Below are 27346 nucleotides of genomic sequence, written 5' to 3'. Positions count from 1 at the left end.
GACCTTCCAGAGGGCTATGGATAGAGTCCTTGCACCCCATAAGGCCTACGCTGCTGCGTACCTAGATGATATCGTCATCTTTAGCCCGGACTGGGAGAGTCATCTGGAGAAAGTCCAAGCGGTGTTTGATGCTCTAAGAGAGGCGGGGTTTACAATAAACCCGAAGAAGTGTGCCTTGGGTAAGGAAGAAGCTAAATACCTAGGCTATATAGTGGGTCGTGGAGAAATAAAGCCCCAAATCAGGAAAGTGGAGGCAATCCAAATATGGCCGAAACCACTCTCCAAGAAGCAAGTTAAAGCCTTTCTGGAAATCGTGGGATATTACAGGAGGTTCATCCCGAACTTCGCCACAGTGGCTGCGCCTCTGACGGATCTGCTAAAGGGGACAAAATCAGTGATGGTTAAATGGTCCGAAGAGACAGGGTCAGCCTTCCAAGAGTTGAAAGGGGCTCTATGTAAGCAGCCCGTTCTGATGGCTCCAGACTTTAATAAAGAATTTATTCTTCAGACAGATGCCTCAGATGTTGGGGTAGGAGCAGTTCTTTCCCAAGAGCTACATGGGGAGGAGCATCCTGTGCTCTATCTGAGTAGAAAGCTGTCCTCATCGGAGAAGAACTACTCAGTCGTGGAAAAAGAGTGTTTGGCCATAAAGTGGGCGGTGGACACGTTACGGTACTATCTGCTGGGTCGTAAATTCAGACTGATATCTGACCATGCCCCACTAAAGGTACCGTCACACTAGGCGATATCGCCAGCGATCCGTGACGTTGCAGCGACCTGGATAGCGATATCGCTGTATTTGACACGCAGCAGCGATCTGGATCCCGCTGTGAAATTGCTGGTCGCTGCTAGAAGGTCTGCACTATATTTGGTCGCTAGGTCGCCGTGTATCGCCGTGTTTGACAGCAAAAGCAAGGATACCAGCGATATTTTACACTGGTAACCAGGGTAAACATCGGGTTACTAAGCGCAGGGCCGCGCTTAGTAACCCGATGTTTACCCTGGTTACCAGCGTAAAAGTTAAAAAAACAAACAGCACATACTCACCAGCGCGTCCCCCAGCCTCTGCTTCCTGACACTGACTGAGCGCCGGCCCTAAACTGAAAGTGAAAGCACAGCGGTGACGTCACCGCTGTGCTGTAGGGCCGGAGCTCAGTCAGTGTCAGGAAGCAGAGGCTGGGGGACGCGCTGGTGAGTATGTGCTGTTTGTTTTTTTTACTTTTACGCTGGTAACCAGGGTAAACATCGGGTAACTAAGCGCGGCCCTGCGCTTAGCAACCCGATGCTTACCCTGGTTACCCGGGGACCTCGGCATCGTTGGTCGCTGGAGAGCGGTCTGTGTGACAGCTCTCCAGCGACCAAACAGCGACGCTGCAGCGATCGGCATCGCTGTCGCTATCGCTGCAGCGTCGCTTAATGTGACGGTACCTTAAGATGGATGAGGGAAACAAAGGGTAGAAATGCTAGGGTCACCCGTTGGTTCTTAGCCCTGCAAGACTTCAGTTTCCATGTGGAACATAGGGCCGGAAAGCTGCACGGTAATGCGGAAGCCCTATCAAGAATCCCTTGTTTAGTGGGGAAAAGTGCCAAGCCCCACGGCTTTAGGCAGAGGGGGGAGGTATGTAGCATGGCTAAAGGGTGTGTAGTCGATGGGAGGTATGTGCCACATAAGTGCCTTGTTGCTGTAATGTAGCCTGGACTATTTCTTTGTTGTATATAACAATGTATATATGTGTGTTCAGGACCTGTGCTGATGTCAGACCACATGGCTAATCATGTGATGGGTTACTGGGTGTGGTTAGCTTTATATAAGACAGGCTAATGCTTAACACAGGGGGATATGTGTGGAGGTGAAACCCTCCTGTGTGTGTTAAGGCTATAGGACTGAGCCTGAAGGACTGGACACGTTGTTTTTCTTTTCCTGAACTAAAGGCTATTTTGTTTGCTGTTATTTTTGCCATGTGGTTTATGAGGTAATAAACCTTTGAACTTTTGTTGGAACCTGCCTCCTACGTGTCAGCCGTCGCACCTGAGTGAGTGAAATCCCTACACCCCCCACCGCACTCATGTAGCCGCAAACAATACCACTCCCACCACCATGCTTGACTGTAGGCAGGACACACTTGTCTTTGTATTCCTCACTTGGTGCCGCCACACACGCGTGACACCATCTCAACCAAATAAGTTTATCTTGTTCTCATCAGAGAACAGGACGCGGTTCCAGGAATACATCTCCTTAATCTGCAGCACAGTGTTTGCGGCTTTCTTGTGCATCATCTTTAGAAGAAGCTTCCTGCTGGGACAATAGCCATGCAGAGCAGTGACGCAGTGTGGGGCGTATGGTATAAGCACAGATAGGCGCACCCCCACCCCTGTAACCTCTGCAACAATGTGCATGGCCGGACCCCTGACAGTACCACTCCTCCTGTCCTGTATATATACACTGCACAGTACCACTCCTCCTGTATATATACACTGCACAGTACCACTCCTCCTGCCCTGTATATATACACTGCACAGCACCACTCCTCCTGTCCTGTATATATACACGGCACAGTACCACTCCTCCTGTCCTGTATATATACACTGTACAGTACCACTCCTCCTGTCCTGTATATATACACTGTACAGTACCACTCCTCCTGTATATATACACTGCACAGTACCACTCCTCCTGTCCTGTATATATACACCGCACAGTACCACTCCTCCTGTCCTGTATATATACACGGCACAGTACCACTCCTCCTGTATATATACACTGCACAGTACCGCTCCTCCTGTATATATACACTGCACAGTACCGCTCCTCCTGTATATATACACTGCACAGTACCACTCCTCCTGCCCTGTATATATACACTGCACAGCACCACTCCTCCTGTCCTGTATATATACACGGCACAGTACCACTCCTCCTGTCCTGTATATATACACTGTACAGTACCACTCCTCCTGTCCTGTATATATACACTGCACAGTACCACTCCTCCTGTATATATACACTGCACAGTACCACTCCTCCTGTCCTGTATATATAATATACACTGCACAGTACCACTCCTCCTGTCCTGTATATATACACTGCACAGTACCACTCCTCCTGTATATATACACTGCACAGTACCACTCCTCCTGTCCTGTATATATACACTGCACAGTACCACTCCTCCTGTATATATACACTGCACAGTACCACTCCTCCTGTCCTGTATATATACACTGCACAGTACCGCTCCTCCTGTCCTGTATATATACACTGCACAGTACCGCTCCTCCTGTCCTGTATATATACACTGCACAGTACCACTCCTCCTGTCCTGTATATATACACTGCACAGTACCACTCCTCCTGTCCTGTATATATACACTGCACAGCACCACTCCTCCTGTCCTGTATATATACACTGCACAGTACCACTCCTCCTGTATATATACACTGCACAGTACCACTCCTCCTGTCCTGTATATATAATATACACTGCACAGTACCACTCCTCCTGTCCTGTATATATACACTGCACAGTACCACTCCTCCTGTCCTGTATATATACACTGCACAGTACCACTCCTCCTGTATATATACACTGCACAGTACCACTACTCTTGTCCTGTAGGACAGCTGAGGGGGTCAGGGGGATTATTGGGGTCAGTCGGGAATATGTGTATGACTGTTGAGCGAGGTTTCGTCCCCTCAGAGAATGGATCTGTGATTATGCAGTTGCAGAGATCCCTCCGGTACAGCAGTAGCACCAGAGGAGCAGCTGATATCAGTCATGCCTTATTACAGTGGAATAATAATGATATTACAGTGCATTAGTAATAGCGTGTTACCTGCAGAAGGCGCCGGTGTTCTCCACGATATAGCACTGGCCGCCATTATAGCAGTAGGTCGGGTAGATGTCACACACGGACTTGCACGAGTTGTTGCGTCTCACATAGCCGCTTCGACACTCCGTACTGTTTTCTTGGGTTTGGTCTCGGTTACTGTCAGGACTGAACTTTGGTGACAGCTCTTCATGGTAGAAGACATCTTTTCTCCCGGTCAGCTTTGTATCGACCACTGGAGTCTGTATCTTCGGAGTTAACGTTGCAACCTTAGGGATGTCTCCAACTCCCCTCACGGTGATGTCGTCATCATCTACTTCCTCCAGATCCTCATCTTCATCGTCATCCTCGATACCCACTTCTTCATACCCATCTGCATAGAAAGAAGGCGTGGGGTAAAAGAATGTCTCATCAAAAGGCGGGAAGTCATCGTAATGGACCGCCTTGTGCCACGGAGAAAGTTTATCGTGGTTGGACTTGGTAGAGTCACCTCCAGCAGCGGGCAACCCTGGAAAATGAGGAAGTCGCCAGTGGTCCTCTATGTCAGAGCGTTCATTATAATCTATGTCTAGTTGGTCGGACGGGGAATCGGAGGGTCTCAAATGTCCATTATGAGGGATGCTTGTCGGAGAGAAGGCTTCTTGCGATTTTTCATCCCGCAGAGTCTTATCTGTGCCACCTTGGGCTCCCTGGGCGGTTGACTGCCCGGATGTCCCAGGTCCTTGAGATCTTCCAGCCTCAAAAGTGACCTCTTTGCCAGACATATTGGGGCTACGAGGATCTGAACCTGAAAAAGCTGGAGGTTGAATGACCGTTTCTTTGGAGACTTGCAGGAGATGATCGATCTCAGCAGAGTCCGGGCTGATAGCTTTTTCCGTAGACAGGACGAGGGGAGTGATGTTGTCGGTTGTGGATGTCTGGGACGCAGTGGAAGTTTCCAAGTCCATAAAGTCAGATCCAGAACGTGTGACTTGACCACTTCCAGAATCTTCTTGGCTCTCGGTCACAGATGGTCGATCTCCTTTGACCAAACTTTTTCTGAAGTCCAAGTCAATGGTTGCCTGTCCCAGAGGCCACACCAGGCTGGTCACTGGCTCCACATTGTCACGGTCACGCTCAGACAGTAATGACCGGGACGGAGGTTTCTCATTGAAGGTTTCTCCATGAGTCAGCGACTCATTCTGCTCCTGCATTTCAGCAGATCGGTGGGCCAATGGACCTGCTGTAGAGGAGACCTCCTTGATTTGGCTAGCAGGACCCTCTGAAGACTTCTGACTTGATGGAGCTGGTGGCTTTTTTGGAGACTTTTTGTATTCTCTTGAGGATTTAAGGTCTATGAATGCGTTTTCTCCACCAGATCTTAGTCTCCGAGCAGCTGACTGCACATCTAACATGCCAGTCTGGAGAAGAGAATGAAGGACTCCGGCAGCCGATTCAGAGAATTTCTCCTCCACGTTGTGGCTCAGGCTTCCATTTTTTTCATCTAATGTTGGGGAAATGTGATAAAAAGCAAAAAAAAAAAAAGAGAAAGAAAATGTCAAAAAATCGTATTGAGTGATGACGGTGAGAGTCATCTACTGTGCCCTCAATCCATGACACCCCATCACCCAGGGGGCACGTTACTCCACCCGCAGGGTCGTTAGTCCTGAGCCATATTTTGGTATGTAGGTCATGTGAAGTCCCCTGTATGATAATGAGACACAATGAATGCGGCTCTTTTCAAAGGGACTGCAATGTTTTGGTATTTTTTTTGTTCTGAAGGCAGGAATGAAGCATTATAAGAAATGTAGGGATATCCAGCCATTTTTGGATAAAAAAACATTGCAAAAAATGTTTATATGTAGAATTGCATGAAACAGAACATGACGACTAGTTATATAGAAAAAAAATAAATAAATGTGAGAAATGAATCTCAGTCCTTACTGATGGACGCTACCTGTCTATTCACACCCTATGGGACGGAGATACGTCAGCCAGATCCATCAGTGTCCTAGAGTCGGGGGCAGCGCCAGGATCCCTGCTGTGGTAATCGCCTGGGGTCCGAGTGTTTGAGCCCCCACTAATCAGTCACTTATCACTAGCACTTCTCTATTGGTTGTGGGGCCCAACCCCCAGGGGCCAGAGAGCACAGAAATTAATATACCCGATTTATTAATGGCACCGATATAACACTACAGGTGTGTATAACTCCGATATAACACTACAGGTGTGTATAACTCCGATATAACACTACAGGTGTGTATAACTCCGATATAACACTACAGGTGAGTATAACGCCGATATAACACTACAGGTGTGTATAACTCCGATATAACACTACAGGTGTGTATAACTCCGATATAACACTACAGGTGTGTATAACTCCGATATAACACTACAGGCGTGTATAACTCCGATATAACACTACAGGCGTGTATAACTCCGATATAACACTACAGGCGTGTATAACTCCGATATAACACTACAGGTGAGTATAACGCCGATATAACACTACAGGTGTGTATAACTCCGATATAACACTACAGGCGTGTATAACTCCGATATAACACTACAGGCGTGTATAACTCCGATATAACACTACAGGCGTGTATAACTACGATATAACACTACAGGTGTGTATAACTCCGATATAACACTACAGGTGTGTATAACTCCGAAATAACACTACAGGTGTGTATAACTCCGATATAACACTACAGGCGTGTATAACGCCGATATAACACTACAGGCGTGTATAACTCCGATATAACACTACAGGCGTGTATAACTCCGATATAACACTACAGGCGTGTATAACTCCGATATAACACTACAGGTGTGTATAACTCCGATATAACACTACAGGTGTGTATAACTCCGATATAACACTACAGGCGTGTATAACTCCGATATAACACTACAGGTGTGTATAACTCCGATATAACACTACAGGCGTGTATAACTCCGATATAACACTACAGGCGTGTATAACTCCGATATAACACTACAGGTGTGTATAACTCCGATATAACACTACAGGTGTGTATAACTCCGATATAACACTACAGGTGTGTATAACTCCGATATAACACTACAGGTGTGTATAACTCCGATATAACACTACAGGTGAGTATAACGCCGATATAACACTACAGGTGTGTATAACTCCGATATAACACTACAGGCGTGTATAACTCCGATATAACACTACAGGCGTGTATAACTCCGATATAACACTACAGGCGTGTATAACTCCGATATAACACTACAGGCGTGTATAACTCCGATATAACACTACAGGTGTGTATAACTCCGATATAACACTACAGGTGTGTATAACTCCGATATAACACTACAGGTGTGTATAACTCCGAAATAACACTACAGGTGTGTATAACTCCGATATAACACTACAGGTGTGTATAACTCCGATATAACACTACAGGTGTGTATAACTCCGATATAACACTACAGGTGTTAGGTAAAGGAAAAAACATATTTCAATCTTTTACATTTTAAAAATTACAAAAAGGAAAATGGGCCAATGCAAAAGTTTGGGCACCCTGCATGGTTAGTAGCTAGTAGAGCCCCATTTTGAAAGTATCGCAGCTTGTTAATAATTTTGTATCCTGACAAGAGACTTTCATTTCTTGATGGATTTTTCTCCGTTCTTCCTTGGAGAATTCCTCCAGTTCTGTGCGATTCCTGGGCCGTCTTGCATTCTCTGCTATTTTGAGGTCTCGCCACAGATTTTCAATGATGTTCAGATCAGGGGACTGTGAGGGCCATTGTAAAACCTTCATCTTGCATCTTCTGAGGTCATCTATTGTGACGTGTGTTTAGGATCATTCTCCATTTGTAGAGGCCATCCTCTTCCTCTTCTCACCTTCAGGTTTTACAGATGTGTTATGCTTGCATCAAGAATTTGTTGAAATTTCATTGAATCCATTCTTCCCTCTACCCATGAAATGTTCCCTGTGCCATTGGCTGCAGCACAACCCCAAAGCATGACTGATCCACCCCCATGCTTAATGGTAGGCGACATGTTCCTTTCCGGAAATTCTGGGCCCTTTGATCATTTAGGCCACAGAATTCTATTTCAACCTCATCGGTCCACAGGACTTGTTTCCAAAATGCATCAGACTTGTTTAGATGTTCTTTTGCTTTCTTCTAAAGCTGAATTTTATGGTGAGGAGAGGTTTTCTTCTGATGACTCTTCCATGAGAAGTTATATTTCTCACCTACTGTATTCTCACCCATCCCTTGCAGATTGTGAGCCTTCGCGGGCAGGGTCCTCACTCCTCCTGTACCAGTTATGACTTGTATTGTTTAAGATTATTGTACTTGTTTTTATTATGTATACCCCTCCTCACATGTAAAGCGCCATGGAATAAATGGTGCTATAACAATAAATAATAATAATAATAATATTTGTGCAGGTGTCTCTGAACAGTAGAGCAATGTGACACAACTCCAGAGGCCGCAAAATATTTCTTTCGCAGTCAAGCAGGGGTTATGTTTTGCCTCCCTAGAAATCCTATGAGTAGCTCTCACTGAAATTTTGCTAGGTCTTCCAGACCTTATCTTGACCTCCACTGTTCCTGGTAACTGCCATTTGTTAATTACATTTCAAACTGAGGAAAAGGAAACATAAAAACGCTTTGCTATCTTCTTATAGCCTCCTCCTGCTTTGTGGCCTCTACCATTTTCAGAGTGCTCGGCAGCTGCTTAGTAGAACCCATGGCTGCTGGTTTTTGGCACAAGGTTAGAGGAGGTTGGGTTTTTATAAAGCTGCAAAATTTGCATCCCCTGGTCTTTCCTAACAATGATAGTGAACGAGCCATAACCCTAACAGGCTAATTAAGGTCTGAAACCTTGGTGAAAGGTATCTGAGCACACAAAGCTCCAAGGATGCACAAACGTTTAAATCAGCCCATTTTCCTTTTTGTAATTTTTAAAAATGTCAGAAATTATAATTTATTTTTTTTTGCCTAAAATACAAAGGAAATGTGTCATCTGTAACTTTAGGCCTTTTAGAGAAATAATTAGATGTTCAACTTGCTTAACTGTTCACAATAACAGTATTCTAATCCAGGGGTGCAGAAACGTTTACATGCCACTTGCAACAGAGTCACTGGCACTGTATGTGAAGGGAGATGGGTGTCACTGTGCACACTGCGGTCAGTGATGTCAAACCAGAGTGTTTTTGCCTCCAGCACGCTAAGTGCTGAGAGGGTTAATAGGAACCTATGTTATGGGCTGGTTTTAGTGGACCTCCATAGAGCAGGTGGGTGCAGGTCCACGGTATCTCCACATGCAGAGTCCTGCCAGGACCTGAGTGAGGTCAAGGTCATGTGACCATCACATGGACGGTAAATACCTGGCCATGAGAGTCAGTGTGTGTTGTGTATTGGGAGAGCAGGAACTCCCACATAGCTCCAGGAGGAGCTAAGGACTGTGCGGGATAACTGCAGGTGAACCCTGCAGGGAATGGACTCATGGACTGTGCAGGATAACTGCAGGTGAACCCTGCAGGGAATGGACTCATGGACTGTGCAGGATAACTGCAGGTGAACCCTGCAGGGAATAGACTCATGGACTGTGCAGGATAACTGCAGGTGAACCCTGCAGGGAATAGACTCATGGACTGTGCAGGATAACTGCAGGTGAACCCTGCAGGGAATAGACTCATGGACTGTGCAGGATAACTGCAGGTGAACCCTGCAGGGAATAGACTCATGGACTGTGCAGGATAACTGCAGGTGAACCCTGCAGAGAATGGACTCATGGACTGTGCGGGATAACTGCAGGTGAACCCTGCAGGGAATGGATTCATGGACTGTGCGGGATAACTGCAGGTGAACCCTGCAGGGAATGGATTCATGGACTGTGCGGGATAACTGCAGGTGAACCCTGCAGGGAATGGACTCATGGACTGTGCAGGATAACTGCAGGTGAACCCTGCAGGGAATGGATTCATGGACTGTGCGGGATAACTGCAGGTGAACCCTGCAGGGAATGGACTCATGGACTGTGCAGGATAACTGCAGGTGAACCCTGCAGGGAATGGACTCATGGACTGTGCAGGATAACTGCAGGTGAACCCTGCAGGGAATAGACTCATGGACTGTGCAGGATAACTGCAGGTGAACCCTGCAGGGAATAGACTCATGGAACGTGCAGGATTTGCATGTGTTTTGTTTGCTTTACCGTTATGCCAGCAAGGCTCTGTTTATTTTGCTGAACCCTGCCAAGGTTTATGCCATCCCCAATAAACCAGCAGGTGATTCTCTACCAGAACGGTTCCTGTGTCTACCTGAGGAAGCAGCTAAGTGAGTCAACCCCTTACACACTGAACAGTATCTTTGTGTACATTCACATATCTAGATGTGTTATTCATATCTGCATATACATCTAAACATATGTATGCTCATGTATCATCTGTGCATACCTGTATATACTATATATGTATACCTGATGTGTCCTCTATGTATGTATATATGTATACCTGCTGTATCCTCTATGTATACTTTTTGTATTGAAAAACTGAAATAAATTAACTTTTTGATGATATTCTAATTTTGTGAGATGCACCTGTATATACAGTACAGACCAAAAGTTTGGACACACCTTCTCATTTAAAGGTTTTTCTGTATTTTCATGACTATGAAAATTGTACATTCACATGGAAGGCATCAAAACTATGAACAAAAAAGTGTGAAACAACTGAAATGATGTCTTATATTCTAGGTTCTTCAAAGTAGCCACCTTTTGCTTTGATGACTGCTTTGCACACTCTTGGCATTCTCTTGATGAGCTTCAAGAGGTAGTCACAGGGAATGGTATTCCAACAATCTTGAAGGAGTTCCCAGAGATGCTTAGCACTTGTTGGCCCTTTTGCCTTCACTCTGCGGTCCAGCTCACCCCAAACCATCTCGATTGGGTTCAGGTCTGGTGACTGTGGAGGCCAGGTCATCTAGTGTAGCACCCCATCACTCTCCTTCTTGGTCAAATAGCCCTTACACAGCCTGGAGGTGTGTTTGGGTCATTGTCCTGTTGAAAACTGAAGGTCCAACTAAACACAAACCGGATGGAATAGCATGCCGCTGCAAGATGCTGTGGTAGCCATGCTGGTTCAGTATGTCTTCAATTTTGAATAAATCCCCAACAGTGTCACCAGGAAAGCCCCCCCACACCATCACACCTCCTCCTCCATGCTTCACGGTGGGAACCAGGCATGTAGAGTCCATCCGTTCACCTTTTCTGCGTCGCACAAAGACACGGTGGTTGGAACCAAAGATCTCAAATTTGGACTCATCAGACCAAAGCACAGATTTCCACTGGTCTACTGTCCATTCCTGGTGTTCTTTAGCCCAAACAAGTCTCTTCTGCTTGTTGCCTGTCCTTAGCAGTGGTTTCCTAGCAGCTATTTTACCATGAAGGCCTGCTGCACAAAGTCTCCTCTTAACAGTTGTTGTAGAGATGTGTCTGCTGCTAGAACTCTGTGTGGCATTGACCTGGTCTCTAATCTGAGCTGCTGTTAACCTGCGATTTCTGAGGCTGGTGACTCGGATAAACTTATCCTCAGAAGCAGAGGTGACTCTTGGTCTTCCTTTCCTGGGGCGGTCCTCCTGTGAGCCAGTTTCTTTGTAGCGCTTGATGGTTTTTGCCACTGCACTTGGGGACACTTTAAAAGTTTTCCCAATTTTTCGGACTGACTGACCTTCATTTCTTAAAGGGAACCTGTCACCCCTCTCAGGCGTTTGTAACTAAAAGAGCCACCTTGTGCAGCACAAATGCTGCATTCTGATAAGGTGGCTCTTTTAGTTATGATGCCTGCACACGCTGAAATAATCACTTATAAAATGTGCCCCCTCTTACCCTGAAATCGCCAGGGAGGCGGGTCTTTCCTTTCTAAGCAGACGCAGCACAGCCGTCACTCCAGGCCTGTGCGCGCCGGGCGCCATCTCCTCTTGCTTCATTATCGTCCCCGGCGCCTGCGCTGTAAGTACGAAGGGCAGCGCAACTGCGCACGCTGGAAAAAAAACTTAATGCGCAGGCGCCGGGGACGATAATGCAGCAAGAGGAGGTGGCGCCCGGCGCGCACAGGCCCGGAGTGACGGCTGTGCTGCGTCTGCTTAGAAAGGAAAGACCCGCCTCCCTGGCGATTTCAGGGTAAGAGGGGGCACATTTTATAAGTGATTATTTCAGCGTGTGCAGGCATCATAACTAAAAGAGCCACCTTGTCAGAATGCAGCATTTGTGCTGCACAAGGTGGCTCTTTTAGTTACAAACGCCTGAGGGGGGTGACAGGTTCCCTTTAAAGTAATGATGGCCACTCGTTTTTCTTTATTTAGCTGCTTTTTTCTTGCCATAATACAAATTCTAACAGTCTATTCAGTAGGACTATCAGCTGTGTATCCACCAGACTTCTGCACAACACAACTGATGTCCCAAACCCATTTATAAGGCAAGAAATCCCACTTATTAAACCTGACAGGGCGCACCTGTGAAGGGAAAACCATTCCCGTGACTACCTCTGGAAGCTCATCAAGAGAATGCCAAGAGTGTACAAAGCAGTCATCAAAGCAAAAGGTGGCTACTTTGAAGAACCTAGAATATAAGACATAATTTCAGTTCTTTCACACTTTTTTGTTAAGTATATAATTCCACATGTGTTAATTCATAGTTTTGATGCCTTCAGTATGAATGTACAATTTTCATAGTCATGAAAATACAGAAAAATCTTTAAATGAGAAGGTGTGTCCAAACTTTTGGTCTGTACTGTATATATGTATAACTGCCGTGTGTCCCCTATGTGTATCTACTATATAATTGTCTAAGGGTCACTTCCGTCTGTCTGTCTGTCTGTCATGGATATTCATTGGTCGCAGCCTCTCTCTGTCATGGAAATCCAAGTCGCTGATTGGTCGCGGCAAAACGGCCACGACCAATCAGCGACGGGCACAGTCCGGCTGCAAAATGGCCGCTCATTCCTCCCCGCAGTCAGTGCCCGCTCCATAATCCCCTCCAGTCAGCGCTCACACTGGGTTAATGGCAGCGGTAACGGACCGTGTTATGCCGCGGTGTAACGCACTCCGTTACCGCTGCTATTAACCCTGTGTGACCAACTTTTTACTATTGATGCTGCCTATGCGGCATCAATAGTAAAAAGATCTAATGTTAAAAAATAATAATAATAATAATAAAAAAAAAATAGTTATATACTCACCGTCCGTCGGCCCCCGGATCAGGAACAGGCCTTTCCCGCTCCTCGCGCCGCTCCGGTGACCGCACCATGCATTGCGGTCTCGCGAGATGATGATGTAGCGGTCTCACGAGACCGCTACGTCATCATCTCGCGAGACCACAATGCACTCTTGGGACCGGAGCGCGCGAGGAGCATCGGTAAACGCTTCGCCTGGATCCGGGGGCCAACGGAAGGTGAGTATATAACTATTTTTTATGTCAATTCTCTTTTTTAACAGGGACATAATGCCCACATTGCAATATACTGCGTGGGCTGTGCAATATACAACGTGGGATGTGCAATATACTACGTGGGCTGTGCAATATACTACGTGGGCTGTGCAATATACTACGTGGGCTGTGCAATGCACTGCGTGGGCTGTGCAATATACTACGTGGGCTGTGCAATATACTGCTCTGGCTGTGCTATATACTGCGTGGGCTGTGCTATATACTGCATGGGCTGTGCTATATACTGCATGGGCTGTGCAATATGCTACGTGGGCTGTGCAATATGCTACGTGGGCTGTGCAATATACTACATGGGCTGTGCAATGTACCGCGTGGGCTGCGCAATATACTACGTGGGCTGTGCAATATACTACGTGGCTGTGCAATATACTGCTTGGGCTGTGCAATATACTGCTTGGGCTGTGCTATATACTGCATGGGCTGTGCTATATACTGCATGGGCTGTGCTATATACTGCATGGGCTGTGCTATATACTGCATGGGCTGTGCTATATACTGCGTGGGCTGTGCTATATACTGCTTGGGCTGTGCAATATACTACGTGGGCTGCGTAATATACTGCTTGGGCTGTGCTATATACTGCGTGGGCTGTGCTATATACTACGTGGGCTGTGCAATATACTGCTTGGGCTGTGCTATATACTGCGTGGGCTGTGCTATATACTGCATGGGCTGTGTTATACACTATGTGGGCTGTGTTATACACTATGTGGGCTGTGTTATACACTACGTGGGCTGTTATATACTGCGTTCATGGGCTGTTATATACTACGTGAGCTGTCTTATATGCTACGTGGGCTGTTATAAACTACGTGGCTGTTATATGCTATGTGGGTTGTTATACACTCCGTGGCCTGTGCTATATGCTACGTGGCTGTGCTATATACTCCGTGGGCTGTGTTATATACTACGTGGCTGTGCTATATACTCCGTGGGCTGTGCTATATACTACATGGCTGTGCAATATACTACGTGGCTGTGCTATTTACTACGTGAGCTGTTATATACTACGTGGCTGTGCTATATACTACGTGGCCGGCCACAAACAATCAGCAACAGGCGCAGTCCAGCCGCGAATTGGCGCAGGATTTGAACCACGCTTCGCTAATTGGTCGCGGCCGGCCGAATCCTGTGTATTCAATGTATTATTCTAAAATCTTCATAAATAAACTACATACATATTCTAGAATACCCGATGCCGTGTGTCCCCTATGTATGTATGTATAACTGCCATGTGTCCCCTATGTATATATAACTGCCGTGTGTCCCCTATGTGTATATATATACCTGCCATGTGTCCCCTATGTATATATATATATACCTGCCGTGTGTCCCCTATGTATATATATACCTGCCGTGTGTCCCCTATGTATGTATAACTGCCGTGTGTCCCCATGTGTATATATACCTGCCGTGTGTCCCCTATGTGTATATATATACCTGCCGTGTGTCCCCTATGTATATATATAATATATACCTGCCATGTGTCCCCTATGAATGTATGCATACTTGCCGTGTGTCCCCTATGTATATATATATATACCTGCCGTGTGTCCCCTATGTATGTATGTATAACTGCCGTGTGTCCCCTATGTATATATATACCTGCCATGTGTCCCCTATGTATGTACTATGTATGTATGCATACCTGCCGTGTGTCCCCTATGTATGTATATATACCTGCCGTGTGTCCCCTATGTACGTATGTATGTATGTATGTATAACTGCCGTGTATCCCCTATGTATATATATATATATACCTGCCATGTGTCCCTTATGTATATATATACCTGCCGTGTATCCCCTATGTATGTATGTATGTATAACTGCCGTGTGTCCCCTATATGTATATATACCTGCCGTGTGTCCCCTATGTATGTATATATACCTGCCGTGTGTCCCCTATGTACGTATGTATGTATAACTGCCGTGTGTCCCCTATGTATATATATACCTGCCATGTGTCCCCTATGTGTATATATACCTGCCGTGTGTCCCCTATGTATGTATATATAACTGCCGTGTGTCCCCTATATGTATATATACCTGCTGTGTGTCCCCTATGTATATATATATATACCTGCCGTGTGTCCCCTATGTATGTATGCATACCTGCCGTGTGTCCCCTATGTATATATATATACTTGCCGTGTGTCCCCTATGTATGTATGTATAACTGCCGTGTGTCCCCTATGTGTATATATATACCTGCTGTGCGTCCCCTATGTGTATATATATATATATATATATATATACCTGCCATGTTTCCCCTATGTGTATATATATATATATACTTGCCGTGTCCCCTATGTATGTATGTATAGCTGCCGTGTGTCCCCTATGTGTATATATATACCTGCCATGTGTCCCCTATGTATATATATATATATATACAGTGCCTACAAGTAGTATTCAACCCCCTGCAGATTTAGCAGGTTTAATAAGATGAAAATAAGTTACAGCCTTCAAACTTCAAACAAAAGCAGGATTTATTAACAGATGCATAAATCTTACAAACCAAAAAGTTTTGTTGCTCAGTTAAATTTTTATAAATTTTAAACATAAAAGTGTGGGTCAATTATTATTCAACCCCTAGGTTTAATATTTTGTGGAATAACCTTTGTTTGCAATTACAGCTAATAATTGTCTTTTATAAGACCTGATCAGGCCGGCACAGGTCTCTGGAGTTATCTTGGCCCACTCCTCCATGCAGATCTTCTCCAAGTTATCTAGGTTCTTTGGGTGTCTCATGTGGACTTTAATCTTGAGCTCCTTCCACAAGTTTTCAATTGGGTTAAGGTCATGAGACTGACTAGGCCACTGCAACACCTTGATTTTTTGCCTCTTGAACCAGGCCTTGGTTTTCTTGGCTGTGTGCTTTGGGTCGTTGTCTTGTTGGAAGATGAAATGACGACCCATCTTAAGATCCTTGATGGAGGAGCGGAGGTTCTTGGCCAAAATCTCCAGGTAGGCCGTGCTATCCATCTTCCCATGGATGCGGACCAGATGGCCAGGCCCCTTGGCTGAGAAACAGCCCCACAGCATGATGCTGCCACCACCATGCTTGACTGTAGGGATGGTATTCTTGGGGTCGTATGCAGTGCCATCCAGTCTCCAAATGTCACGTGTGTGGTTGGCACCAAAGATCTCGATCTTGGTCTCATCAGACCAGAGAACCTTGAACCAGTCAGTCTCAGAGTCCTCCAAGTGATCATGAGCAAATTGTAGACGAGCCTTGACATGACTCTTTGAAAGTAAAGGTACCTTACGGGCTCGTCTGGAACGGAGACCATTGCGGTGGAGTACGTTACTTATGGTATTGACTGAAACCAATGTCCCCACTGCCATGAGATCTTCCCGGAGCTCCTTCCTTGTTGTCCTTGGGTTAGCCTTGACTCTTCGGACAAGCCTGGCCTCGGCACGGGAGGAAACTTTCAAAGGCTGTCCAGGCCGTGGAAGGCTAACAGTAGTTCCATAAGCCTTCCACTTCTGGATGATGCTCCCAACAGTGGAGACAGGTAGGCCCAACTCCTTGGAAAGGGTTTTGTACCCCTTGCCAGCCTTGTGACCCTCCACGATCTTGTCTCTGATGGCATTGGAATGCTCCTTTGTCTTTCCCATGTTGACCATGTTTGAGTGCTGTTCACAAGTTTGGGGAGGGTCTTAAATAGTCAGAAAAGGCTGGAAAAAGAGATAATTAATCCAAACATGTGAAGTTCATTGTTCTTTGTGCCTGAACTACTTCTTAATACTTTAGGGGAACCAAACAGAATTCTGGTGGGTTGAGGGGTTGAATAATAAATGACCCTCTGAAAAAACTTTTCCCAATTTTAAAAAAAAATAAACAAAGAAATAACATTCTTTTTTGCTGCAGTGCATTTCACACTTCCAGGCTGATCTACAGTCCAAATGTCACAATGCCAAGTTAATTCCAAATGTGTAAACCTGCTAAATCTGCAGGGGGTTGAATACTACTTGTAGGCACTGTATATATACCTGCTGTGCGTCCCCTATGTGTGTGTATATATATATACCTGCCGTGTTTCCCCTATGTATATATATATATACTTGCCGTGTCCTCTATGTACAGTATATATGTATGTATAACTGCCGTGTGTCCCCTATGTGTATATATATATATATACCTGCCATGTGTCCCCTATGTATATATAAATATATATATATATATACCTGCTGTGCGTCCCCTATGTGTATATATATATATACCTGCCGTGTTTCCCCTATGTGTATATATATATACTTGCCGTGTCCCCTATGTATATATGCATGTATAACTGCCGTGTGTCCCCTATGTGTATATATATATACCTGCCATGTGTCCCCTATGTGTGTCTGCATGTATCGTCACTGTGATCAGAGCAGCACATATAAGACGCTGTCATTCTGCTCTTCCTTCCTCTTCTCCAAGGATTCTAAAAACCTTCAATACATGTAAAATCTCAGGGTCTTCAGATCTACAAAGTTTCCAGTGATGCTGATGACCATGAGGGTCATGACGGCTGCAGATGATGGTTACAAAGTATCAAAATGTGGACTAAAAAAAAACAAGAAATTACATTTTTGAGAGAGAAGATACTAACAACTCGTGGTGTCACCACTGACAAACTCCCTGGATCAGGGGTTCGGGACATCTCCTCGCCTTACATTGGCACCTCCTGATGTCACCACTGCTATCCTCCCAGGATCTAAGGTTCAGGAGATCTCCATGTCTTTGTCACCTCGTGGTGTCACCACAGATAACCTCCCTGGATCAGGGGTTCGGGACATCTTCTCGCCTTACATTGGCACCTCCTGATGTCACAACTATCCTCCCTGGATCTAAGGTTCAGGACATCTCCATGTCTTTGTCACCTCGTGGTGTCACCACAGATAACCTCCCTGGATCAGGGGTTCGGGACATCTTCTCGCCTTACATTGGCACCTCCTGATGTCACAACTATCCTCCCTGGATCTAAGGTTCAGGACATCTCCATGTCTTTGGCACCTCGTGGTGTCACCACAGACAACCTCCCTGGATCAGGGGTTCGGGACATCTCCTCGCCTTACATTGGCACCTCCTGATGTCACCACTGTCCTCCCTGGATCTAAGGTTCAGGACATCTCCATTACTTTGGCACCTCGTGGTGTCACCACAGATAACCTCCCTGGATCAGGGGTTCGGGACATCTCCTCGCCTTACATTGGCACATCCTGATGTCACCACTATCCTCCCTGGATCGAAGGTTCAGGACATCTCCATGTCTTTGGCACCTCCTGATGTCACCACTGCTATCCTCCCTGGATCAGGGGTTCAGGACATCTCCTCGTCTTACATTGGCACCTCCTGATGTCACCACTGCTATCCTCCCTGGATCTAAGGTTCAGGACATCTCCATGTCTTTGTCACCTCGTGGTGTCACCACAGATAACCTCCCTGGATCAGGGGTTCGGGACATCTCCTCGCCTTACATTGGCACATCCTGATGTCACCACTATCCTCCCTGGATCGAAGGTTCAGGACATCTCCATGTCTTTGGCACCTCCTGATGTCACCACTGCTATCCTCCCTGGATCAGGGGTTCAGGACATCTCCTCATCTTACATTGGCACCTCCTGATGTCACCACTGCTATCCTCCCTGGATCTAAGGTTCAGGACATCTCCATGTCTTTGTCACCTCGTGGTGTCACCACAGATAACCTCCCTGGATGAGGGGTTCAGGACATCTCCTCGCCTTACATTGGCAGCTCCTGATGTCACCACTGCTATCCTCCCTGGATCAGGAGTTCGGGACATCTCCTCGCCTTACATTGGCACCTCCTAATGTCACAACTAGCCTCCCTGGATCTAAGGTTCAGGACATCTCCATGTCTTTGGCACCTCGTATTGTCACCACAGATAACCTCCCTGGATGAGGGGTTCAGGACATCTCCTCATCTTACATTGGCACCTCCTGATGTCACCACTGCTATCCTCCCTGGATCTAAGGTTCAGGACATCTCCATGTCTTTGGCACCTCCTGATGTCACCACTGCTATCCTCCCGGGATCAAGGGTTCAGGACATCTCCTCGTTTTACAATACCGATTAGTCAGTGGGCCCCTGAATATGAATGAGTAGTTGCCACGGTGACACCCCACTGTTGAATATCTAGTGACACAATGTTTCTGTTCTCCACCTGATCTGTCCTTGTGATCTCAGGACAAAGGAGCCATCACATTGGAAGGTCAATTCCGTAACAAGGGTCCCAGCACCAGGGTAGGGGGGCTTCAAAACAGTGACAACCTGGAAACGCGATTCTGTGGAGCTTGGTGCAATTTACATGTCTTCGCTACGTGGCACGGAGAGGGGCAGACCGGCCCAGTGCAGGTGATGCAACAATCTGCAGATATTTAGGACACTCAGGAGGAAATCAATTATTACAGTAAATGGGAAGCAGAGAGACCTGAAAACCCTGCAGATATGGTGGAACTATCACTAAGCTTCAATGATGGAAGCCAGCGTCCCCCTCCAGGGACAGAGATAATTGGGGCCCAATTTGGGAGTGTGCAACGGACCAACGAATCATTTTACCTTTATCGAGCTAATTAGGTGCAAGGCTGAACCTTTACCCTGGTGAGAAAATGCCGATCTGCGTCCGTGCCCCAAGAACCGCCAGCCTACGTGGACTTGGATGGCCAGCACCAGTATGGTGCCCCGATGTGGATGGACTGGACTCCTCGGGGGCCGCCCTCTCTCTCTGCCATTATCGCCCATCGTGATGCCCAGCACAGGGTGTATTTGTAGTGATGGCAGAGGGTGACAGTGGGGTACAGCGCCCGGCCCAGTGCCCAATAAAACATCACCGGCGTATAAGCGATGCGGGGCACGTGTCACCACCTATACATCAGTGACCACGTGACGTACGCCGTCTGCCTAGTTACTGGGGTCTGCACTGCCCCCCAGGACTGAGCTCCGTCCCTTCCCCCATCTGAGGAAGGATAGAAAATTAGCTTCATGATCCAAACCGAGGGGGATGGGGGGCGCTGTATATGAGGAGATGCATCGATTCCTATGGAGAAACCTCAGGATAATGCAGGACTGGCGCCCCCGCCACCTGGAGGAGTCATGCTGCCATTTTCTGCCATCTTTCCACTGTCTGGAGCGCATTAACCCCTTCTATTCCACACGAGCAAGTGCATGCAACAGTAATGTGGAGAGGAGAGCCGTGTTGCTAGGGGCTGGTGGAAAGATAGGGAGTGATGTCAGTGATGTGCCTAAGTCCTCACACCCCCACCCCATCCAGGCTGGGGCTGCCGCCTGTGCCCAGCACCATGGATGCCCCCATAGGATGGGTACATGCAAAAATCTGCAACCCCCCTCTAAATGCCCAGGCTGCAGAAAGCTCCAACAGTGGCCAGCTCCAGACATGCCATCATTATGTGCAGCTGCCCCCAGTGTCAGGCTGGAGCCCCCTCTAAGCCCAGCACTTACCTCCTGCGCTGCACTGGAGGAGCAGAGAGCAGAGCAGAGGAGCCAGAGTCCAGCACTGCAGCCAGGACTCCATTGTGAGCTACTGCTGAGGAATCACCGAGCTCCTGGGGGTCTGCGGAAGGTGGGCAGGGGGATCAGCCCCTCAGCGCCGGCATGTCCGCTCCACTCTGAGCAGGGACAGGCTGCGGGGACATGCTGAGGAGCCAGCGCTGTCTGCAGCTCCGAGCTCTGTGCTGCCGCCGCTGCTGCTGCTGACAGAGGGGGAGGGGATGGAAGGATGAGGGGAGGGGGCGGCTGCAGGGGGCTAGGGACCACCACTACAAGCTGCAGCCTGCGCGGGACTGGGGGTGAGAGCGCTGCCGGGGGGTGCCCCCAAATCCTGCGCTGCGGCCACACCTGGGGGGCAACAGCTCCACCTGTCAGGAAGGAACAGAGCAAATGTGAGGGCTGGAGACTGCAAGAAGTGCGACTGTGAGGGCAGGAGACAGCGAGAAAGGCGACTGTGAGGACAGGAGACAGCGAGAAAGGCGACTGTGAGGGCAGAAGACAGCGAGAAAGGCGACTGTGAGGACAGGAGACTGCAAGAAATGCGACTGTGAGGGCAGAAGACAGCGAGAAAGGCGACTGTGAGGGCAGGAGACTGCAAGAAATGCGACTGTGAGGGCAGAAGACTGCAAGAAAGGCGACTGTGAGGGCAGGAGACAGCGAGAAAGGCGACTGTGAGGACAGGAGACTGCAGAAATGCGACTGTGAGGGCAGGAGACAGCGAGAAAGGCGACTGTGAGGGCAGGAGACAGCGAGAAAGGCGACTGTGAGGGCAGGAGACAGCGAGAAAGGCGACTGTGAGGGCAGGAGACAGCGAGAAAGGCGACTGTGAGGGCAGGAGACAGCGAGAAAGGCGACTGTGAGGGCAGGAGACAGCGAGAAAGGCGACTGTGAGGGCAGGAGACAGCGAGAAAGGCGACTGTGAGGACAGGAGACAGCGAGAAAGGCGACTGTGAGGGCAGGAGACAGCGAGAAAGGCGACTGTGAGGGCAGGAGACAGCGAGAAAGGCAACTGTGAGGGCAGGAGACTGCAAGAAATGCGACTGTGAGGGCAGGAGACAGCGAGAAAGGCAACTGTGAGGGCAGGAGACTGCAAGAAATGCGACTGTGAGGGCAGGAGACAGCGAGAAAGGCGACTGTGAGGGCAGAAGACAGCGAGAAAGGCGACTGTGAGGACAGGAGACAGCGAGAAAGGCGACTGTGAGGGCAGAAGACAGCGAGAAAGGCGACTGTGAGGGCAGGAGACAGCGAGAAAGGCGACTGTGAGGACAGGAGACAGCGAGAAAGGCGACTGTGAGGGCAGGAGACAGCGAGAAAGGCGACTGTGAGGGCAGGAGACAGCGAGAAAGGCAACTGTGAGGGCAGGAGACTGCAAGAAATGCGACTGTGAGGGCAGGAGACCGCGAGAAAGGCAACTGTGAGGGCAGGAGACTGCAAGAAATGCGACTGTGAGGGCAGGAGACAGCGAGAAAGGCAACTGTGAGGGCAGGAGACTGCAAGAAATGCGACTGTGAGGGCAGGAGACAGCGAGAAAGGCGACTGTGAGGACAGGAGACTGCAGAAATGCGACTGTGAGGGCAGGAGACAGCGAGAAAGGCAACTGTGAGGGCAGGAGACAGCGAGAAAGGCGACTGTGAGGGCAGGAGACAGCGAGAAAGGCGACTGTGAGGGCAGGAGACAGCGAGAAAGGCGACTGTGAGGGCAGGAGACAGCGAGAAAGGCGACTGTGAGGGCAGGAGACAGCGAGAAAGGCGACTGTGAGGGCAGGAGACAGCGAGAAAGGCGACTGTGAGGGCAGGAGACAGCGAGAAAGGCGACTGTGAGGGCAGGAGACTGCAAGAAAGGCGACTGTGAGGACAGGAGACAGCGAGAAAGGCGACTGAGAGGGCAGAAGACAGCGAGAAAGGCGACTGTGAGGGCAGAAGACAGCGAGAAAGGCGACTGTGAGGGCAGGAGACAGCGAGAAAGGCGACTGTGAGGGCAGGAGACAGCGAGAAAGGCGACTGTGAGGGCAGGAGACAGTGAGAAAGGCGACTGTGAGGGCAGGAGACAGCGAGAAAGGCGACTGTGAGGGCAGGAGACAGCGAGAAAGGCAACTGTGAGGACAGGAGACAGCGAGAAAGGCAACTGTGAGGACAGGAGACAGTGAGAAAGGCGACTGTGAGGGCAGGAGACTGCGAGAAAGGCGACTGTGAGGGCAGGAGACAGTGAGAAAGGCGACTGTGAGGGCAGGAGACTGCAAGAAAGGCGACTGTGAGGGCAGGAGACTGCAAGAAATGCGACTGAGGGCAGGAGACAGTGAGAAAGGACTGTGAGGGCAGGAGACTGCAAGAAATGCGATGTGAGGGCAGGAGACAGCGAGAAAGGCGACTGTGAGGGCAGGAGACTGCAAGAAAGGCGACTGAGGGCAGGAGACTGCAAGAAATGCGACTGTGAGGGCAGGAGACAGCGAGAAAAGTGACTGAGGGCAGGAGACAGCAAGAAAGGCGACTGTGAGGGCAGGAGACAGCAAGAAAGGGGACTGTGAGGGCAGCAGACTGCAAGAAAGGCGACAGAGGGCAGGACACTGCAAGAAATAAGACTGTGAAGGCAGGAGACTGCAAGAAATAAGACTGTGAGGGCAGGAGACAGCGAGAAATGTGACTGAGGGCAGGAGACAGCGAGAAAGGCGACTGTGAGGGCAGGAGACAGCGAGAAAGGCGACTGTGAGGGCAGAAGACTGCAAGAAAGGCGACTGTGAGGGCAGGAGACTGCAAGAAATGTGACTGAGAGCAGGAGACTGCAAGAAAGGCGACTATGAGGGCAGGAGTCTGCAAGAAAGGAGAATGTGAGGGCAGGAGACTGCAAGAAAGGCGACTGAGGGCAGGAGACTGCAAGAAAGGCAACTGTAAGGGCAGGAGACTGCAAGAAATGTGACTGAGAGCAGGAATCTGCAAGAAAGGAGGATGTGAGGGCAGGAGACTGCAAGAAAGGCGACTGTGAGGGCAGGAGACTGCAAGAAAGGCAACTGTAAGGGCAGGAGACTGCAAGAAAGGCAACTGTAAGGGCAGGAGACTGCAAGAAAGGCGACTGACAGCAGGAGACTGCAAGAAAGGCGACTGTGGGGGCAGGAGACTGCAAGAAAGGCGACTATGAGGGCAGGAGACTGCAAGAAAAGCAACTGTGAGGGCAGGAGACTGCAAGAAATGTGACTGTGAGCAGGAGTCTGCAAGAAAGGAATCTGAGGGCAGGAGACTGCAAGAAAAGTGACTGTGAGGGCAGGAGACTGCAAGAAAGGACTATAGGGCAAAAGACTGCAAGAAAGTTGACTGTGAGGGCAGGAGACTGCAAGAAAGGCGACTGTGAGGGCAGGAGACTGCAAGAAAGGCGACTGTGAGGGCAGGAGACTGCAAGAAAGAACTGTGAGGGCAGGAGACTGCAAGAAAGGCAAATGTGAGGGCAGGAGTTTGCAAGAAAGGAGACTGAGGGCAGGAGACTGCAAGAAAGGTGACTGTGAGGGCTGGAGACTGCAAGAAAGGTGACTGTGAGGGCAGGAGACTGCAAGAAAGGTGACTGTGAGGGCAGGAGTCTGCAAGAAAGGAGACTGAGGGCAGGAGACTGCAAGAAAGGCGACTGAGGGCAGGAGTCTGCAAGAAAGGAGACTGTGAGGGCAGGAGACTGCAAGAAAGGCGACTGTGAGGACAGGAGACTGCAAGAAAGGCGACTGTGAGGGCTGGAGACTGCAAGAAAGGTGACTGTGAGGGCTGGAGACTGCAAGAAAGGTGACTGTGAGGGCAGGAGTCTGCAAGAAAGGAGACTGTGAGGGCTGGAGACTGCAAGAAAGGCAACTGTGAGGGCTGGAGACTGCAAGAAAGGTGACTGTGAGGGCAGGAGACTGCAAGAACGGCAAATGTGAGGGCAGGGTTTTGCAAGAAAGGCGACTGTGAGGGTAGGAATCTGCAAGAAAGGAGACTGTGAGGGCAGGAGACTGCAAGAAAGGCGACTGTGAGGGCTGGAGACTGCAAGAAAGGTGACTGTGAGGGCAGGAGACTGCAAGAAAGAACTATGAGGTCAGGAGACTACAAGAAAGGCAAATGTGAGGGCAGGGGTTTCCAAGAAAGGAGAATGTGAGGGCAGGAGATTGCAATAAAGGTGACTGTGAGGGCTGGAGACTGCAAGAAAGGCAATGTGGGGGCAGGAGTGTGCAAGAAAGGAGAATGTGAAGGCAGGAGACTGCAAGAAAGGCGACTGACAGCAGGAGACTGCAAGAAAGGTGACTGTGAGGGTTGGAGACTGCAAGAAAGGCAACTGTGAGGGCAGGAGTCTGCAAGAAAGGAGAATGTGATGGCAGAAGACTGCAAGAAAGGTGACTGACAGCAGGAGACTGCAAGAAAGGTGACTGTGAGGGTTGGAGACTGCAAGAAAGGCAACTGTGAGGGCAGGAGACTGCAAGAAAGGTGTCTGAAAGGGAAGGAGACTGCAAGAAATGTGACTGTGAGGGCAGGAGACTGCAAGAAAAGAGAATGTGAGGGCAGGAGACTGCAAGAAAGGCAACTGTGAGGGCAGGAGACTGCAAGAAAAGTGTCTGAAAGGGAAGAAGACTGCAAGAAATGTGACTGTGAGGGCAGGAGACTGCAAGAAAGGCAACTGTGAGGGCAGGAGACTGCAACAAAGTACTATAGGGCAATAGACTGCAAGAAAGGCGACTGTGAGGGCAGGAGACTGCAAGAAAGGCGACTGTGAGGGCAGGAGACTGTAAGAGCCGCAGGGAAACTCCACTACCAACAACCCTGTAGAGTAACACATCTGTCCGAAATACTGACTGTAATTAGCAGTATTATAGTAGTTATATTCTTGTACATAGGGGGCAGTATTATAGTAGTTATATTCTTGTACATAGGAGCAGTATTATAGTAGTTATATTCCTGTACATAGGGGCAGTATTATAGTAGTTATATTCTTGTACATAGAAGCAGTATTATAGTAGTTATATTCTTGTACATAGGAGCAGTATTATAGTAGTCATATTCTTGTACATAAGGGGCAGTATTATAGTAGTTATATTCTTGTACTTAAGGGGCAGTATTATAGTAGTTATATTCTTGTACATAGGAGGAGTATTATAGTAGTTATATTCTTGTACTTAAGGGGCAGTATTATAGTAGTTATATTCTTGTACTTAAGGGGCAGTATTATAGTAGTTATAGTCTTGTACATAAGGGGCAGTATTATAGTAGTTATATTCTTGTACTTAAGGGGCAGTATTATAGTAGTTATATTCTTGTACATAGAAGCAGTATTATAGTAGTTATATTCTTGTACATAGGAGCAGTATTATAGTAGTTATATTCTTGTACATAAGGGGCAGTATTATAGTAGTTATATTCTTGTACTTAAGGGGCAGTATTATAGTAGTTATATTCTTGTACATAGGAGTATTATAGTACCGTAGTTATATTCTTGTACTTAAGGGGCAGTATTATAGTAGTTATAGTCTTGTACATAAGGGGCAGTATTATAGTAGTTATATTCTTGTACTTAAGGGGCAGTATTATAGTAGTTATATTCTTGTACATAGGAGCAGTATTATAGTAGTTATATTCTTGTAAATAGGAGGAGTATTATAGTAGTTATATTCTTGTACATAGGGGCAGTATTATAGTAGTTATATTCTTGTACATAGGGGCAGTATTAAACTAGTTATATTCTTGTACATAGGGGCAGTATTATAGTAGTTATATTCTTGTACATAGGAGCAGTATTATAGTAGTTATATTCTTGTACATAGGGGGCAGTATTATAGTAGTTATATTCTTGTACATAAGGGGCAGTATTATAGTAGTTATATTCTTGTACATAAGGGCAGTATTAAACTAGTTATATTCTTGTACATAAGGGGCAGTATTATAGTAGTTATATTCTTGTACATAAGGGGCAGTGTTATAGTAGTTATATTCTTGTACATAGGAGGAGTATTATAGTAGTTATATTCTTGTACATAGGAGCAGTATTATAGTAGTTATATTCTTGTACATAGGGGGTAGTATTATAGTAGTTATATTCTTGTACATAGGGGCAGTATTAAACTAGTTATATTCTTGTACATAGGAGCAGTATTATAGTAGTTATATTCTTGTACATAAGGGGCAGTATTCTAGTAGTTATATTCTTGTACATAGGGACAGTATTAAACTAGTTATATTCTTGTACATAGGGGCAGTATTATAGTAGGTATATTCTTGTACATAGGGGCAGTATTATAGTAGTTATATTCTTGTACATAGAGGCAGTATTATAGTAGTTATATTCTCGTACATAGGGAGCAGTATTATAGTAGTTATATTCTTGTACATAGGAGCAGTATTATAGTAGTTATATTCTTTTACATAGGGGCAGTATTATAGTAGTTATATTCTTGTACATAGGGGCAGTATTATAGTAGTTATATTCCTGTACATAGGAGCAGTATTATAGTAGTTATACTCCTGTACATAGGGGCAGTATTATAGTAGTTATATTCTTGTACATAGGAGCAGTATTATA

At 47.3% G+C, this 27346-nt stretch overlaps 1 protein-coding gene across 3 annotated transcripts in view; it reads right to left on the bottom strand.

Moving 5' to 3' along the window:
- CSPG5 (chondroitin sulfate proteoglycan 5) overlaps window positions 1-21193 on the bottom strand; it is an 84746-nt gene extending 63553 nt beyond the window's left edge. For 2 of the 3 annotated variants that reach the window (XM_077267886.1, XM_077267888.1), the window contains exons 1-2: window positions 20780-21193; window positions 3835-5311 (exon numbers count right to left, since the gene is read on the bottom strand). In XM_077267886.1, coding sequence (XP_077124001.1) covers window positions 3835-5311; window positions 20780-20852 — 1550 coding nt within the window. In that variant the 5' untranslated portion in view covers window positions 20853-21193. The remainder of the gene's footprint in view (window positions 1-3834; window positions 5312-20779) is intronic. The other variant, XM_077267887.1, reaches the window with a different exon arrangement.
- Window positions 21194-27346: the final 6153 nt, after the last annotated feature.

Source organism: Ranitomeya variabilis, chromosome 6 (assembly GCF_051348905.1).
Source record: "Ranitomeya variabilis isolate aRanVar5 chromosome 6, aRanVar5.hap1, whole genome shotgun sequence".
NCBI classification, from domain to species: domain Eukaryota; kingdom Metazoa; phylum Chordata; class Amphibia; order Anura; family Dendrobatidae; genus Ranitomeya; species Ranitomeya variabilis.
The sequence above is the reverse complement of the archived record's forward strand: the minus strand, read 5'-3'. Positions and strand labels throughout refer to the sequence as shown.